Source organism: Gopherus flavomarginatus, chromosome 9 (assembly GCF_025201925.1).
Source record: "Gopherus flavomarginatus isolate rGopFla2 chromosome 9, rGopFla2.mat.asm, whole genome shotgun sequence".
Taxonomy (NCBI): Eukaryota; Metazoa; Chordata; order Testudines; family Testudinidae; genus Gopherus; species Gopherus flavomarginatus.
This window is the reverse complement of record NC_066625.1, coordinates 38,739,162-38,756,779: the sequence shown is the minus strand read 5'-3', so window position 1 is coordinate 38,756,779 and position 17,618 is coordinate 38,739,162. Positions and strand designations below refer to the sequence as shown.

The 17,618-nt window shown below is 48.4% G+C and overlaps 2 protein-coding genes across 11 annotated transcripts in view; one reads left to right on the top strand and one right to left on the bottom strand.

Annotated features, from left to right (window-relative positions):
• TELO2 (telomere maintenance 2) overlaps nt 1-17,618 on the bottom strand; it is a 384,906-nt gene that overhangs the window by 193,179 nt on the left and 174,109 nt on the right. The gene's annotated exons all lie outside the window — the stretch shown is intronic.
• The window catches only part of IFT140 (intraflagellar transport 140), a 254,848-nt gene that overhangs the window by 104,946 nt on the left and 132,284 nt on the right, over nt 1-17,618 (top strand). For 4 of the 5 annotated variants that reach the window (XM_050968079.1, XM_050968074.1, XM_050968077.1 and 1 more), the window contains one exon: nt 14,608-14,735. The exons of the other annotated variant lie outside the window; for it this stretch is intronic. In XM_050968079.1, coding sequence (XP_050824036.1) covers nt 14,608-14,735 — 128 coding nt within the window. The remainder of the gene's footprint in view (nt 1-14,607; nt 14,736-17,618) is intronic. 5 annotated transcript variants of the gene reach the window in all.

The window sequence follows — 17,618 nt, the reverse complement described above, 5'->3', positions numbered from 1 at the left end:
TTAAAAATGGTTACTCACCTTCTGTAATTGTTGTTCTTCGAGATGTGTTGCTCATATCCGTTCCAACATGCCCCCCTTCCCTTCTGTCGGCATAGGCACTGAGGGGGTGATGGGTCATATATTGAGCACCATGGAGGCGCCATTTTAGGGGGCTCCACAGCCGATCTGACAGATGCTTCTAGGCAAAAAACTTTCCGATGGCTGTGCATGTGGCGCGCGCACACCTAACTGGGATGGATGTGAGCAACACATCTCAAAGAACAACAGTTACAAAAGGTGAGTAACTGCTTTTTCCGCATGGTCTTCCTGTCCTCCATTATTTCTCTTGCTAGATCCAGGGAACTGGTACAGCACCCTCGATTTGAGGACTCATACTTCTATATCTCCATCTTTCGTGGACACAGGCACTTCAAGGGATCAAGTCCAACACAGCATCTCGGTACAAGCCATTTGCAGAGCCTCCTAATAAATTGAGCAGAAGTCAATATTGGTCCTGGTGAAAAGAATAGAATTTATAAGAGCATTTACTTGATGCCTCTCAGGCCAGGGCCTTCCTTCTGGAGGCCAGGCTCAAAGCTATGTCGGACTTAATCACCTGAGTGTCAGCATGCCTGCTGATGACTGCCCGGATGTGCCTGTTTACTAGGCCACATGGTTTTATGTACCTATGTGGTGTGATGTGTGACTGCATCTTAGACTGCTTCAGATGTGGCTTGAGTCGGTCTACTCACTGTGCAGGCACCATCTGGACTCTCCGCATTCCAGCATTAGTCCTGGCTTCCCTGATGTGGTGGTTAGAACTGGCCTCGGCTCTATCTAGAGTATCTTTTTGAGTCCCTCTGGCTTTCGATCATGCTGGTATCAGATGCGTCAGACCTGGGGTGAGGGGCCCACCTTGGCAGCCTTAGGACCCCAGGTCTCTGGTCAAGGGATGTGCTGTCATTACACATAAATGTGAAGGAACACAGGGTGATATGCCTGGCCTATGAAGTGTTCCTTCCACACCTCTCAGGCAGAGAGGTGCAAGTACTGACGAACAATACAGTGTCAATGTTTTATATCGACAAACAGGGAGGGGCATGCGCTAGGTCCTCTGTTAGGAAGCCCTCAGGCTGTGGGATTTCTGTGTGAAGCACTCCATTCACCTGGAGGCGTCACATCGCTCCAGAGAGCAGAACACATTGGCAGATCGCCTCAGCAGGTTGTTCTCCTCTTATCATGTTGTTCTCCTCTCATCACAAGTGGTCTCTCTACTCGCAGGTCACCAGCGTCATCTTCCAGAGGTGGGGGACTCCCCAGCTGGACCTTTTCGCCTCCTCATAGAACAAGAAATGTCACCACTTTTTTGCTCAAGACTCGGTCCAGGCAAAGGCTCTCTCTGATGCCTTCCTACGGTCATGGTCAGATGACCTGCTATATGCTTTCCCCCGATTTCCCCTAGTTTATAAGGTTCTTCTGAAGATCAAAAAGGACAAGGTAAAGGTTATTTTGATTGCCCCAGTATGGCCTCGCCAGCACTGGTTCTTCTTTGAGTGATGTCCCTGTGGGTGCTCAGCTTCAGATGTTGGTGCGTCCCTGCGCCTTCACTCAGAAAGTTTCAGCAGCAGTGCCTGTACAGGTTGCATATGTGCGATGCCTGTCTCACGGTGTCATTGGAGCCTAATCTAGCACACGTGTGACTCATACCCCTCATTTTCTTCTCAACCATCCCTGACCTGAGACGGAGCTCCCAGCAGTTGCTCAAAGACAAACTGTTTTCAGTAGTTTTAGGATAAGTTAGATTGCTTGGATAGTGTAAGCTTTTTAGTTAGTTTACTTCCCTGTCACCAAAAAAAAATTTTAAAAAATCTTTTCCTCCCTATTCCCCTGTTTGAACAGAAAAATACACGGTTCATCCAGCTTTAAATGCTGCCAGACATGCAGGGAAGTTGAACGGACACTCACAATTGCATGAAATGCTTAGGTGAGTCGCACATACCTCAAAGGTGCACTCACTGTAGTAACCTCAAAGCCCGGGCTCATAGAGACCGAGACCTGAGGCTTAAAATGATCCTGAGGGAAAGTCCCTGCAGCCTGTTTCTGAATTGGGTCAACAGAGTCCTGTCACAGCCAGATCAAGGGAGACCTCTCCAGCGACCTCGGCAAAAGCTCATTCCTCAAAAAAAAAATGAGGAAAAGAGTATCTTCATTGCCACACAGAGCGCAATCCAAGAGAAAACACTCTTCAGCCTGATCTCTATCATTGGTGCTGACTGTACTACTACTCAATACATATGAGGCACTGGGAACATGCTGCGACCCATGCCGATCCATAGTGCTGAGTCAAGAGGCAGGACCAATCCCTCCTCCACTGTAGCAGGGTGGTCACCTGCTCCTGCCTTAAAAAAGGTTTAAAACAGACCGAGAAGAGGGCTGTGGCAGGGAAGGAAAAGCTGGGCTGATTGGGGGAAGCAGGCACAGCTGGGGCCATGCCCCAATCAGGCCACAGCTGGCCCTATAAAAGGCCAGTGAGCCAGGAGCTGGCAGACACTCTCCCTCTAACCTTTTGAGAGGGAGGGACCTGGCTGCAGGGAGCTGAGAGAAGGTGTACCTGGAGTGGAGCAGGGCTGGGGGAAGGCCAAGGAAGCAGGGGAGCTCCTGCCTGGAAACCCCCCAGGCCGTGGCCTAGTGGAAGGCCAGTTAGGTACTGGGGTTGCAAGGGGCAGCCCACGGGTAGGCAGAGGCACCAGGTCCAAACCCCCCTTGCCTATGATGAGTGGATTTTACACTGCAGTCTGGCACAGTGAGCGGGGGCTAGATGATGACTGGCAGTAGCCCACAACTGAGGCAAGGTGGGGATAGAGGGTTGGGGGTTCCCCTGGGTGGGGAGACCCTGAGACTGTGGGGGTATTGCCAGGGGGAAGCACCCAAAAGACAAGGGGCACCAGGTCCTGGGAGAGAAATGGGGGCCAGAGGCAGCGGGACACCGACCTGCAGAGGGCGCTCTGGAGGCTAGAAATGCTAATTCCCTGAGACAACTAGCAGGAGGTGCTGCAGCGGTGAGTTGCACACCATCACGTCCACCATGGAACCATTGACGCCACTGAAGGAGGCAGCACTGAGAATAGCTCCAATGACCATGCCACCATGTACAGCAATAATGGCACCGCTGCCCACAACAATGGCGCCAGCAACAATGGCACCAATGAAAGCACCAGCACCAACTTCGTCAGCAACAGAGCTGTGGCACTAGACCACTTTCTTCATCAGAAGGACTTGGTGGTAGCCTCAATGCCAGAATCTCCACTACTTGGCACAGACTGCTCCCGGTGCACACGGTACCAAAGCACCAATTGTCACCGGTGGCCACTGCATTTTCGAGCAAGGAGGATGATGAAGAGGTAAAAGGGGTGTTCTTCCCATGCCATTCTTCTCCTGTCTGACCATCAATAACATCTGGACTTCTACACTCAAGAACAATGTATAGAGATGACATCGTACGGATACCCATGGATAGGTCCCCCTATGCCTTTCCCTACACACTGGCAGTAATGAGATCCTTGGGAACCTTATAGAAAGCAAGATATCAGACCTCGTAGCCCACACTGGGAAGGCATCAGATCCCCGCTGCCACCTTCGGTGACTGTGACGTCCAAACCTGAAGAAGAGCCCATAGAGGAACTGGCGGAGAGTATAGAACAAGAAATCTTCCCCAATATCAACAACTCCTTCTCTTCTGCAGGTGAAGCAACTATGCCTCCCCCACCAATGACCACTGAAGACTTTAAACTGTTTCAGGAGTTGTTCAAAAGAGTAGCAGATTATCTGAAAATAGCTCTTGAAGAGGTACAGGAAGCACAAAATGAGCTGCTTGACATTTTACAGACATCCTCAACATCTAAAATTGCTAAGAAAGTCTGACAGACTCCTGCCACCATACCACCTACGTGTGAGGGGGCCAACACAAAATATTATGTCCCCTCAAAAGGCACGGAGTTCTTATTTATCCACCCCACACAAAATTCTCTCATTGTAGAGATGGCCAACCAGAGAGAGAGACAACAATAGTATAGGCCAGGGGTAGGCAACCTATGGCACGGGTGCCGAAGGCGGCACACAAGCTGATTTGCAGTGGCACTCACACTGCCTGGGTCCTGGCCACCAGTCTGGGGGGCTCTCCATTTTAATTTAATTTTAAATGAAGCTTCTTAAAGTTTTTTAAACGCCTTATTTACTTTACAAACAACAGTAGTTTAGTTATATATTATAGACTTATAGAAAGAGACCTTCTAAAACTGTTAACATGTATTACTGGCACACGAAACCTTAAATTAGAGTGAATAAATGAAGATTCGGCACACAACTTCTGAAAGGTTGCCGATTCCTGGTATATGCCTACCCCTTCCAACAAGTATGGTAAAAGCCTAGACCTGTTTGGCCCGCAAGGTCTATTCCTCCTCCACATTACATTACTCAGAGTTGCCAATTATGTTGCACTGCTGGCCAAATATAATCACAGGAACTATGGTAAATTTATGGATTTTATTGACATTCTGGAGGAAAAAAGAGACCAATTTAAATAATTGGTTTCCAAAGGACAGCTTATAGCAAGGACAGCATTATGGGTGTCCCTGGGTACAAGCATACACAGCAGCAAGATCTGCGTCCACTGCTGTAGTCATGCGTTCAGCTTCATGGTTGAACGCCTCAGGTTTCCCACGTGAAATCAATCCACAGTGGAAAATCTGCTGTTCAACGGTGAGATGCTCTTTGCAGCAAAAACTAATGAGGTGTTACACACCATAAAGGACTCCCCGGGCGACCCTCTGTACACCTGGCACCTATACACATGCCACAAAGTGAAGGCAAAACAGGTTCCGAGCATACGAGTGGAACAGATATCAACCTTACCCATAACAACAACATCACCCTTTTGAACAACAAAGGCAGAGACAGAGTCCACAAAGACACAGACCACCACCATCAGCAGCATCTCAACTTTCTTCATGTTCAACGCAGCAAATTTGAAAGATTGGTTGAGGGTCTGAATGACCTCCCACTTATTACAGTGCTGACGACACCATCCATATACCCATTAGGAGACCGCCACTTCCCCTTCTACCTGAGGTGGTATTGACTCTCCATGGACAAATGGGGCCTAGAAATCATCAATACAGGCTATTCCATCCCATTTATCTCTGTTCCCATCTTCCCCTCCCTCTTCAGGACCCTTCTCATGAGCCTCTACTGCATTAAGAAAGAAATCATCTGATGCAACTAGGTGCAATGGAACAAATTCCCACTCACCACAGAGGGAAGGCTTTCTATTCCCATTGTATCTTAACCCAGAAGAAAAATGAGGGGTGGCGACCCATCTTGGATCTCAGAAAACAAGTTTGTCAGAAGACAAAGATTCAGGATGGTCACATGAGCTACAATCATACCCGCACTGGAACAATGGGACTTGTTTTCAGGCCTCTACCTACAAGAAGCTTATTTTCATATTACCATACATCCTGTCCACAGGAGGTTCTTGAGATTCACGCTTGGAACAGACCACTACCAATGCCAGTCTTATCTTTTGGTCTATCCACCCTGAGTCTTTTCCAAAACCTTGCAAATAGTGGTGGCACACCTAAAAAAACAAGGAATCATAATTTCCCTTATCTAGACACTGCCTACTGAAACCCAATCTCGAGAGCAGGTCATCTGGATCACTCGACAGACTATTTCTTCCTATCAATACCTGCGTGTACAAATAAATGAGAAAAAAATCAACCGTAAGCCCTGTTCAACAACTGGAATTCATTGGGGCTTACCTCCATTCAGTGGAAGCCAAAGTATCACTACCAACAAGCAGGTTCTACTCAATGAACAATCTCACCGATATGGTAAGGAACAGCCCACATGTAACAGCCCGCATTTGCTTCCAACTTTTAGGCCACTTGGTTGCAAGCATATTTGTGGTAAAACATGTGCGCCTGCACATGTGCTTTCTGCATGGCTAGTTAGCAACCATCTACAGGCCGCACAAACACTGCTTAAACAGATGACACAAAATCTGCCAAAATCAAGACATCGCTCATGTGGTGGACACAACCCAGCAATTTCTGTTCAGGGATCCCATTCATGTGGGATTCACAACAGACGCCTACCTCATAGGATGGGAAGCACACATGCAACAACACAAAATTCAGGGATGGTGGTCCCCCAAAGAAACGAACCTGCACATAAATCTGTTAGAACTTTGGACAGTTCTCAGTGCTTGCTTCCACTTTGTGCCTATGCTAAAGAACCAGAACATGCAAGTAATGACCAACAACATTGCTTGCATGTTCTGCATAAATAGACAAGGAGGAGCCCAATCACACTCACTTTGCACCAAAGCCATGGAACTTTGGAACTGGTGCATCTGAGACAATATCAGCATCTTGGCCTCCTATCTACCAAGATGCCAGAACACCACTGCAGACACACTCAGTAGAAAAATTCACGAATGGGAGATGAATGACATGATATTACACAACATATTCCAACATTGGGGCCCCTTTGCAACAGATCAAAACAACAAATGTCTGTAATTCTGCTCTAGAGCAGGATTCGGGCCCCAGTCGATGGGGGGAATGCATTCCTCCTAAAATGGCAAGCCCCTCTATTATATGTGTTTCCACCCATACCAGTGTTAACGAGAGTGATACACAAAATAAGAACTGACAAAGCCAGGATCATCCTAATAGCTCTATCACAAGACGCAGGACAGACTCACCACCTGAACCTAGAGATGCTCCACCTGAAGGTGTGGTTTCTCTCATGGTTCACTCCATGGTTCACTCATGAAACAGGTCAAGCATACCCTACTAAACAGTAGAAGGTAAAACTTACCTGCAGAAGTGGAAGAGATTCACTGCATGGTGCACTGACAAACGTGTCACTGTGGTCTCAGCACTCCTGCCTTTCATGTTAAATTACATACTTGACTTAAACTCTGGACCGTCTCTTAGTTTGACTAAAGTACACCTAGCTGCTATCAGCGCCTTCTACCAAAAAATTGATGGCACAATACTATTTGCCCATCCAATCACTAAACACTTACTCAAAAGAATTCAGACAATCCACCCTGAACTGCATGCACCCACGCCACCATAGGACCTGAATTTTGTTTTTAAATATCTTACTAGATCACCATTTGAATTCCTGGTGACTTGCTCTTGACTACACTTTTCCATGAAAGTCACTTTCTTAATAGCAGTCACATCAGCCAGACATGTGGGTGAGATAGGGGTATTCATGGCATACTCATTATATACCATCTTTTTTAAGGAAAAGGTTACTATGAGGACACATCCAAAATTTATGCCAAAAATTTCTTCATCTTTCCACGTTAATCAACTTCTACACCTCCCTGCATTTTTCCCCAAACCATGTGAGAATGCACAGGAAGCTACTCTACACATCTTAGACATTTGACAAGCTCTGGCATTCTACCTGGATAGAACCAAACTGTTTAGAAAATCCCCAAAACTATTCATATCTGTGGAAGAATGATCAAAGGAGGTGCTATATCAGTGCAGAGACTATAAAAATGGATTTCAGGGTGTATTCATCTATCCTATCAACTAACCGGCATACAACCTCCAGCAGGCACCAGAGCGCATTCTAACAGATCAGTGGCTTCATCCATAGCCTTTCTTAAGGTCCCACTCACAGATATATATATAGAGAGAGAGTTCCCACCTGGCCTCTGAAGCACACATTTGCAAGACACTATGCAATTACACAGAGCCCAGAATCAGATGCACAGCTGTGCTAGTGGTGTTATCCTCTATTAACCAAGGCTCCTTCCATCCTCATGAGGGCACTGCTCTAGAGTCACCCGAAGTGGAGCACCCAGAGGGACATCACTAAAAGAAGAGGAGGAGGTTACTCACCTTGTGCAGTAATTGAGGTTCTTCAAGGTGTTCCCCCCCATGTGTGCTCCACAACCCATCCTCCCCTCTACTTTGGAGTCCGTAAAAGTACTCTACGGTAGAGAAGGAACTGAGGGGTACAGGTCACACATCACTAGATAAGGTGCCAGCGGTGCTGCGAGATAGGCATCATGCATGTGCTACCCACACAGGCACTACTGCTGAACCTCTCCAAGCAAAGGTGTAGGGATGCACCAACACCTGAAATGGAGCACTCATAGGGGGTCACCTCGAAGAACCTCATTTACTGCACAGGGTGAATAATCTTCTCTTCAGTATGCCCCTAGCTCTCACAGTTGCAGACCCATGGGTGCTCCATCTTAGACCAGACTTGCTGTCACAGGACCGTGGGCAAATTCTCCAGCCGAATCTAGTAGGCCTGCACTTGATGGCTTGGCTGCTGCATGGCTAAATCTGGATGAGAGAGCATGCTTGGAGCAGGTCTAGTGAATTTTGCTAGGTAGCAGAAAGCTCTGAACTAGGGCAACCTACCTGGCCAATTGGAAACGCTTCACTTGCTGGGCAGCCGAGCAGAACCTGTGCCCATCACAGGCATCCTTGTAGTCCTTCTTGGAATATCTTCTTCACCTGAAGCTGCAAAACCTTTCACTGTCTTCAGTCAAGGTTCATCTGGTGGCCATCTTGACGTTCTGTCTCCCAATCTGAGGCAGATTGGTCTTCACCCAGGAGATGACAAGGAAGTTCATTAAAAGGTTGGAGAGGTTCTACCCACAGGTCCGTGACCAATTCTGCCTTGGGACTTCAACCTGGTACTCTTTAGGCTCACAAGGCCTCCATTTGAGTCTTTGGCATCCTTGCTGCTTCTCTCTGGAAGGTCACTTTCCTGGTGGCAGTCGCTGGCCAGGAGAGTTTCAGAGCTTCATCCTTAACCTCGGGGCCTCCTTACACTGTTCTTTAAAGAGAAGGTCCAACTGTGTCTCCACCCAACCTTTCTACCCAAGATGGTATTGCAATTCCATGTCAACCAAGACATTTTTCTGCCATTCTGCTTCCCAAAACCATAAGTCAGGAGGAAAGATGCCTACATTCTATATTGGCTGGATGAGCCCCTTTCATAGATCAATGCAGCTGTTTGTTGCAGTCGCAGATAGAATGAAAGGTCTCCTGGTGTCCTCACAGAGGATTTCATCCTGGATTACGGCCAGTATCTGGGCATGCTATGAGCAAGTGAACGTTCTGCATCTGGCCATTGTGAAGGCCCATTCTACCAAGGGCACAAGTATCTTCAGTGGCCCTCCTGATGCAAATACCGATCCAGGACATCTGCAGGGTTGCAACATGGTTGTTGATCCACAGGTTTGCGTCCCATTGTGCAATCACCCAACAGGCTAGAGATGACTCCAGTTTCAAGAATGCTGTGTTGCTATTGGCACGTCCATGAACTCCTAGCCTACCTCCAAGGACACTGCATGTGAGTCACCTAACATGGAATAGACATGAGAAAGCACTCGAAGAAGAAAAAATGGTTATTTACCTTTCGTAACTGTTGTTCTTCAAGATGTGTTGCTCATGTCCTTTCCTTGACCTGCCCTTCTGCCCTGCTGTCGGAGTTGATGGCAAAAAGGAATTTGAAAGGTGCAGAGCCAGAGGTGTCCCTTATACTGGCGCATTTGTGCAGGCCTCCAGGGGGTGCTAGAACCAGCTCACCCAGATACCACTGGAGGGAAAATCTCCAGCAACAGTGCACACCGTGTTTGCACATCTGACATGGAATGGATATGAGCAACACATCTCAAAGGACAACATTTACGAAAGGTAGATAACTGTTTTATTGCAGCATTGTGCTAGTCTATGAGAATCAGAAAGAGAAACCTATGATTGTTCCCTAATATGTATGGTTATACGTAGAATAAATACAGAATTTCTGTACCAAATTCAATATAACTCAAAGGAGATAGGATAGACTGTGTTTCACTTATGTAGAGTTTTAAAAAATATGGCCACAAGCATAATAAAACTATCTAGCAAACCAAATTCAATTGTATTTTGTTTCTTGTGTCATGGAGGCTAAAAGTGCTGTGAGCATGGTATGTTTGACTCTTAGAGACAGGATGAGACTCATGTTGCACTGTGAACTCTGACTTGCTGATTGGTTAAGCACTGATAGAGCTAAAGGGAATGCTATCCATTTATCCCTCTTAGCTGAAGAAAATCGCAATCTTATCTTTTGGGCAGGATAGTTTGTAAAGTGAATCTTTGTGAAGATGTATGTTAGACCTTTGGACCTGTAATGCAGCTCACAGGTGGGAGATGTAGACAAGCGGACTCATCCCTGCTGCGCCTCCTGCTGGTGACTTCAGGGAATTAGCTCGATTCAGCTCTGGAGTGCCCTCTTCAGGCCGGTGATCTGCCTGTCCTCTGGCCCCCGTGTCTCTCTCTGGACCCGGTGCCCTTTTACATGGGGTGCTGCCCCCTGGCAGTAACCCCCTCGTCTTAGGGTCTCCCCTTCCCTGGGGAACCCCACCCACTATCCCCACCTTGCCTCAGTATATGTCTACTGCCAGTAATTGTCTAGCCCCTGCGCCCTGGGGCAGACTGCAGTATCAGCCTACTCATCACTGGCAAGGTTGGGTTTGGACCTGCTGCCTTGGCCTACCCCTGGGCTGCCCCCTGCAACCCCCAGTACCTGTTACCCCAATGCTAGGCTGCAGCCTGGGGCTTTCCAGGATAGAGCTCCCCAGCTCCTCTGCCTTTCCCTGCATCTCTCAGGTAACTTATGTCCAGCTCCCTGCAGCCAGGCCCATCTCCCTCTATAGCTAGAGAGAGACTCTTCTGTTCCTGGCTTCCCTGGCCTTCTTATAAGACCCTGTTGCTCCGTTTGGGGCATGGCCCCAGCTGCAGCCACTTCCCCCAATCAGCCAGGGTTTTACCTTGCCCAGCCCCAGCCCTCTGCAGGGCTTTTCTAACCCCTTCCAGGCTGGAGCATATGGTCACCCCACTACATGAGACTTTGACAGAGGGACCACTAGGAAGACCAGTTCTTCTTCACATGCTTGCTCATGTCAGTTCCATTGTCTGTTTGCACGCGCCTATGTGCGTGCCCCCATGTGTGCAGTTATCAGATACTTTTTCCTTAGGGGTATTCATAGGGCCGGCTGTGGAGTACTGCGCTCATGCTGCAGTATATCATGCACTTCCAGCCCTATGCCCTCTCAGTTCCTTCTTACTGCCTGTGGTGGTCAGTTGAAGCACCTCTGTCCCTTGCTTCACAAGTGGTCAGTGGTTCTCTCCTATCTCAGCCATGTGCTTCTAGCTGTAAATAGTTTAATCATTGTTAGTTAGCTGTTAAGTGTCTAGTTAGATAGTGTCCTGGTGGGGATTTTGCCCCAGATGGAGCATGCTCCAGTTTCCAGATTTCAAGCCTTGCTCCACGTGTAACAGGCCTATGCCTATTAGTGACCCGCACGATAGTTGTCTGAGCTGCCTCAGGGAATCCCATATAAAGGAGCGCTGTCACATCTGTAAGAACTTTTGTCCTTGGACACAGAGAGAGCGCAACATAAGTTTCAGGGTCCTCCTGCTGCAGGCTGCCCTGCGCCCAGCTTTGGAGCCAGCACGGCCTGACATGGCACACAGCACTTCAGCTTTTTTGTATAAGTGCACCCCTGGCATCAGGCTCTTCCCGGCACCAATCCCTGGTGCCAAAGAAGAAAACAAAGAAGTTGGCACAATCAAGCCCGACCAGGGGGCTCTGGGCTAAAGACCCTGTTTGGGCCTTACGCCCACTCCAGATCCACAAAAGGGCTTAGCCCCAAGGAGTTCCTCCCCCTGAAAGGACCCACCACCAACTCCAGGAAATGGTGGAGGGCCCAAACCAATGGCAGTCATTTCGGCATTCCACCCTCTGTTTCAAGGCAGGTCAGTCTGCACCCATCTTATGATGGCGCAGTTTTTCAAAGGTCTGGAGCACCTCTCTCCGCATATCTGGGACCAGTTCCCTCCTTGAATCTTGTGCTGTCAAGACTCATGGGACCCCCCTTCGATCCCTTGGCTTCCTGCTCCCTCCTGCTTCTATCATGGAAGGTTTCCTTCTTAGTTGCTATAACTTCGGACTGTAGGGTATCCGAGATTAGGGTGCTCACGTCGGAACCGCCTTATATGATCATCTATAAGGACAAGATCCAGCTGCATCTACACTCGGCATTTCTGTCCACAGTCGTCTCCCAGTTCCATACTGGCCAATACATATTCTTACTGGTCCTTTGTCCAAAGTCTCATGCAATGGATGAGGAACGCAAGCTGCATATCCTGGACATCAAATGGGCACTGGCCTTCTACCTAGATAGAACAAAGCCGTTCCGTAAGTCTACGCAGTTGTTTGTTGCTGTCGCAGACAGGATGAAGGGTCTCCCAGTGTCTGCCCAGAGAATTTCGTCTTGGATCATGGCCTGCATCTGTTACTATTATGAGCTAGCAAAGGTGTCCCCACCCGCAATCATGATGGCTCACTCGACTAGGGTGCATTCGCAGTCTTCCTTGCTCAAGCGCTGATCCAGGAAATTTGTTGGGCTGCAACCTGGTCATAGACTCATAGACTTTAAGGTCAGAAGGGACCATTATGATCATCTAGTCTGACCTCCTGCACAACGCAGATCACAGAATCTCACCCACCCACTCCTGTATCAGACCTGTGTCTGAGCCATTGAAGTCCTCAAATCATGGTTTAAAGACTTCAAGGTGCAGAGAATCTTCCAGCATGTGACCCATGCCCTACACTGCAGAGGAAGGCGAAAACCCCCCAGGGCTTCTGCCAATTTGCCCTGGAGGAAAATTCCTTTCTGACCCCAAATATGGCGATCAGCTAAACCCTGAGCATTTGGGCAAGACTCACCAGCCAGACACCCAGGAAAGAATTCTCTGTAGTAACTCAGATCCCACCCCATCTAACATCCCATCACAGGCCATTGGGCATATTTACCGCTAATAGTCAAAGATCAATTAATTGCCAAAATTAGCCTATCCCATTATACCATCCCCTCCATAAACTTATTAAGCTTAGTCTTGAAACCAGATATGTCTTTTCCCCCCATTGCTCCCCTTGGAAGGCTGTTCCAGAACTTCACTCATCTCTGATGGTTAGAAACCTTCATCTAATTTCAAGTCTAAACTTCCTGATGGCCAGTTATGTCCATTTGTTCTTGTGTCCGCATTGGTACTGAGCTTAAATAATTCCTCTCCCTCCCTGGTATTTATTCCTCTGATATATTTATAGAGAGCAGTCATATCTCCCCTCAGCCTACTTTTGGTTAGGCTAAACAAGCCAAGCTCTTTGAGTCTCCTTTCATAAGACAGGTTTTCCATTCCTCGGATCATCCTAGTAGCCCTTCTCTGATCCTGTTCCAGTTTGAATTCATCCTTCTTAAACATGGGAGACCACAACTGCACACAGTATTCCAGATGAGGTCTCACCAGTGCCTTGTATAACAGTTCTAACACCTCCTTATCTCTACTGGAAATACCTCGCCTGATGCATCCCAAGACCGCATTACTTTTTTTCACAGCGATATCACATTGGCGGCTCATACTCATCCTGTGATGAACCAATACTCCGAGGTCCTTCTCCTTTGTTACTTCCAACTGATGAGTCCTCAGGTTATAACAATAGTTCTTGTTATTAATCCCTAAATGCATGACCTTGCACTTTTCACTATTAAATTTCATCCTATTACTATTACTCCAGTTTACAAGGTCATCCAGAACTTCCTGTATGATATCCCAGTACTTCTCTGTCTTGGCAATACCTCTCAGGTTTGTGTCATCAGCAGACTTTATTAGCACACTCCCACTTTTTGTGCCAAGGTCAGCAATAAAAAGATTGGTCCCAAAACTGATCCCTGAGGAACTCCACTAGTAACCTCCCTCCAGCCTGACAGTTCACCTTTCAGTATGACCCGTTGTAGTCTCCCCTTTAACCAGTTCCTTATCCACCTTTCAATTTTCATATTGATCCCCATCTTTTCCAATGTGTCATCTATCCACACATTAGCTTCGCACTATGCACTGACCTGACAAGCTCAAGACGACGCGGTTTCAGCAGAGCAGTGCTCCAATCTACAAGACTGAATTCCGAGTCCACCTCGGAGGATTCTGCTTGTGAGTCACCTACAATGGAATGGACATGAGCAAACACTCGAAGAAGAAAAAATGTTTACCCACCTTTTCAAAACTGTTGTTCTTTGAGATGTGGTGTTCATGTTCATTCCTCTTGCCCCTCTGTTGGAGTTGTCAGCAAAAAGGAACTGAAAGGACGTAGGGCCGGCAGCGCCTGATATACCTCAGTGTGAGCGGAGCACTCCAGAGGGCACCACAGCTGGCTCACTGCTTACCGCTAAGGGAAAAGTCTTTGACAGCTGCACAAGTGGGTGCACACACTACTACAATGAAGTGGACATGAGTGACACATCTTGAAGAACAATAGTTACAAAAAGGTGGGTAACTGTCGTCCCCCTCCCTGTCCCCCGGTCTATTGTATAGCTGTTCCTAGATAGGATAATATCAAGAAATTGCTGTGATGCGCTTATTAATTGGTGGTGGTGGTTGGGATAAAACAGAAGTGAGCTTGATGTGCAAGCTTAATTGACAGAAAAACCTCCCTGTCGGAAAGTTAACATTTAAAGTTGCTGCTATCTCCCCTCCCCAGGGTACTGTCAAACAGCTGCTGGTGTTCTCTGAAGCAGAGGGGAATCCCTGCCTGTTGGATATCTGCGGGAATTTCCTGGCTGTGGGAACGGACTTGGCTCACTTTAAAATCTTTGATCTCTCTCGCAGGTATTATTAAGCGTTTACAAGGGTCGGAATCTATAGCTCAGGTTTCTTTTCTTCTTTTCTTCTTCTTCTTTCTTTTTTTTTTAATCTTAAGGGAATTTTGTACTGGTGAAAAATGCTAAACTGACAACCATGGAGACTGAATTCATAGAATAGGTACGTCAAAGGCAGTGAGAGTGCAGGCTTTCTCATGCTGCATGCCCTGTAGAAGTTATCTTGCCTATTCAGTCCTTGGCTTCTTTTAAAAAAAAAAAGTGTATATATTTTTTACTTTATAGACTCCTGCCAAATTTTGCTGCTCTACCTTCAATGTTTTCAGGGAGAAGCTGAGGTTAGAAGATCCAGTCTTACCTAGTGAAGTGTATTGCCAGTTCAATAGTATCTGATAAACTGATGTTGTTTTATACACTCACAAATCACTCTTGTGAGAAGTTGACCCTTTTGTATAATCAAGCTCTTCTTTGAGTGCTTGTTCATGTCAATTCAAATCAGATATGAGCGCGCTGCATGCATGACAGCTGGAAGATTTTTCCCCTAGCAGTATCTGCAGGGTTGGTCTGGGTGCCCCCCTGGAATCACATCTTCATGGTGCCCAATATAGAGCCCTGCTGACGCGACCCCCCCGCCCACCAGTTCTTTCTTACCGTCTATGATGGCTAGCTGGAACTCCATTGCTCTTTCCTCAGCAAGCGTGTGCTTTACAGTATCACCCTTTGTGTATATATAGTTAGATTTAGTAGTAGAGTAGTTACACTTAGTGTAGATAGTACTTCTCATAAGTTTCCTTTGGGGTTCCCCCCTGCCCCAACGCTTTTCCCTGGCACTGGGGTATGCCTCAGTCCCTGGGCTTTAAGCTGTGCTCGAACTGCGGCAGGTTTATGCTGAGAAGTGACCCACACACTTCATGCTTGAATTGTCTCAGTGAGGGTCACCTTAGGGAGCGTTGTAAGATCTGTAGAGGGTTTTGCCCCAGGACCCTTAAAGACAGAGAACAACACCTCTGAGTTTTGCTTATAGAGGCTGCATGTGGGCCTCAGTTGGTGCCCAGTGCGGCAGACTCGGCCCCAAGTGCTGCTTCCTTGGCGCGCAGTGCTCCAGCATCGTCGATGTGCAAGTCAGTGCCGAGGAAGGACTCCTCTAGAGACCTTCAGCACCGCCACAGCTCTGCACACAGGTCCCAGACATCTGTAAGGCCCCACTACGTGGTGCCCCACAAAACGAAGGCCAATAGAGGGCATTCCCCAACCAGGTCTAAAGACCAGGTGGCCAGCAAGTCTGCATCAGGCACCCAGTTGGTGGGGCTTCCGCTGACTCCTGCCTCAGGAGGGGTCTAGTCGAGTCTGGATCTGCACTGCTTGATGGCACTGATTCCTGGCCCAATACATTCTGTGGGTAAGCCAGCGATGATGGTGGCGATGAGGGTATCATCCCCAGCGTATCGACTCCTGGCACCGGTGGCCCGCTCCGGTCCCCGAGTTGGCATCTCTCTCCAGCACCAAGGGGCTCCACTCCTCTGTGGTCATCACAGTTGGAAACCTCAGTCGGAAGCAGAGTCATCGCGTTCCAGTAGGAGCAGAAGATCTCACTCCTGTTGCAACAGACAGCCGTACCTGGCACTGTGGCCAGGACAGTGGCAGGCTCCTCAGTGGCCCTTCTGGACACCCTGGGCCTATCACCAATGTCAGGGGCAGAGCCAGGGTTCCAGATGGGCATCAGTGGCCTCTGCTGCACATGCCTTCCGCACCAGGGATCCTGGCGGGGGCCCATCCAGCAGCCATACCGACATCAGTGATCTCGGCACTGATTGTGGTGTTGACGGGGGCGCCAGTTGCTTCACATCCTTGGCACTGAGCGCAGCTCTAATCCCAGCACCAATCCTGGCACTGTCTGTAGCGCCAACAGCAGCACTGGTGATCCTCGCCCCGTGGGACCCCAATGAGGCCAAGGGCAGGGAGTAGTACCAGTCACCACCTCATTCTCCTCGTCTCTGGATGAAGTGGTGGCTGGCTTATCAACCTCTCCAGCCTTAGAGGACAGCAAGGTCCTACAACAGCTGCTGAGACAGGTGGCCCAGAACCTAAACATCAAACCGGAGAAGTGGTGGAGGAGGCAACCCGATGGTCGATAGCCTTTCCCTTCCAGGGCCATCCCATATCGCTTGGCTGCTGATTAAGACCATCAGCGATGCCACTAAGACCCTGTGGCGGACCCCATCTTCATTGCTGCCTACCATGAAAAGGCATGAGCGGAGATATCTAGTCTCCTCCAAGTGGTATGAACACTTACATACGCACCCCCTGGTGGACTCCCTGATAGGGAATATGGCCAACCAATGCAAGCACCAGGGCTACCAGGGGCCCTCTCCAAAGAATCAAGAGGCCAAAAACTGGACCTCTTCTGGGGGAAAATCTATTCAATTCGGGGGAGGGGTGTGTGTTTGCAGCTCCGCATCGCTAGCCATCCAGCGGTGGTTAGCAGGTACAATTACAATACTTGTGGGACCATGGAAAAATTTGCAAAACTCCTGCCTATGGACTCTCGCATAGAATTTTCTGAACTAGTAGAGGAGGGAAAATTGATCTCTCGTGCATCCCTTTAGGCAGTCTTAGACACTGTGGACACAGTGTCTCGCACCATGGCTACCGGGGTAGCGTACCTACCAGGATGGCTATGAGAAGGAGTTCCTGGCTTCAGGTCTCTACCCTCCTGTATGAGGTACAACAGACAGTCCAGGACCTCCCCTTTGAGGGTCAGTCTTTGTTCTCTGAGAAGACTGACTCTTGCCTGCAGAGTCTCAAGGACTCTTGGGCCACCCTGAAATCCCTGGGCCTCCACACCCCTGCCAACCAACGGAGACACTTTAGACCTCAGCCCCCACTGAGGAAT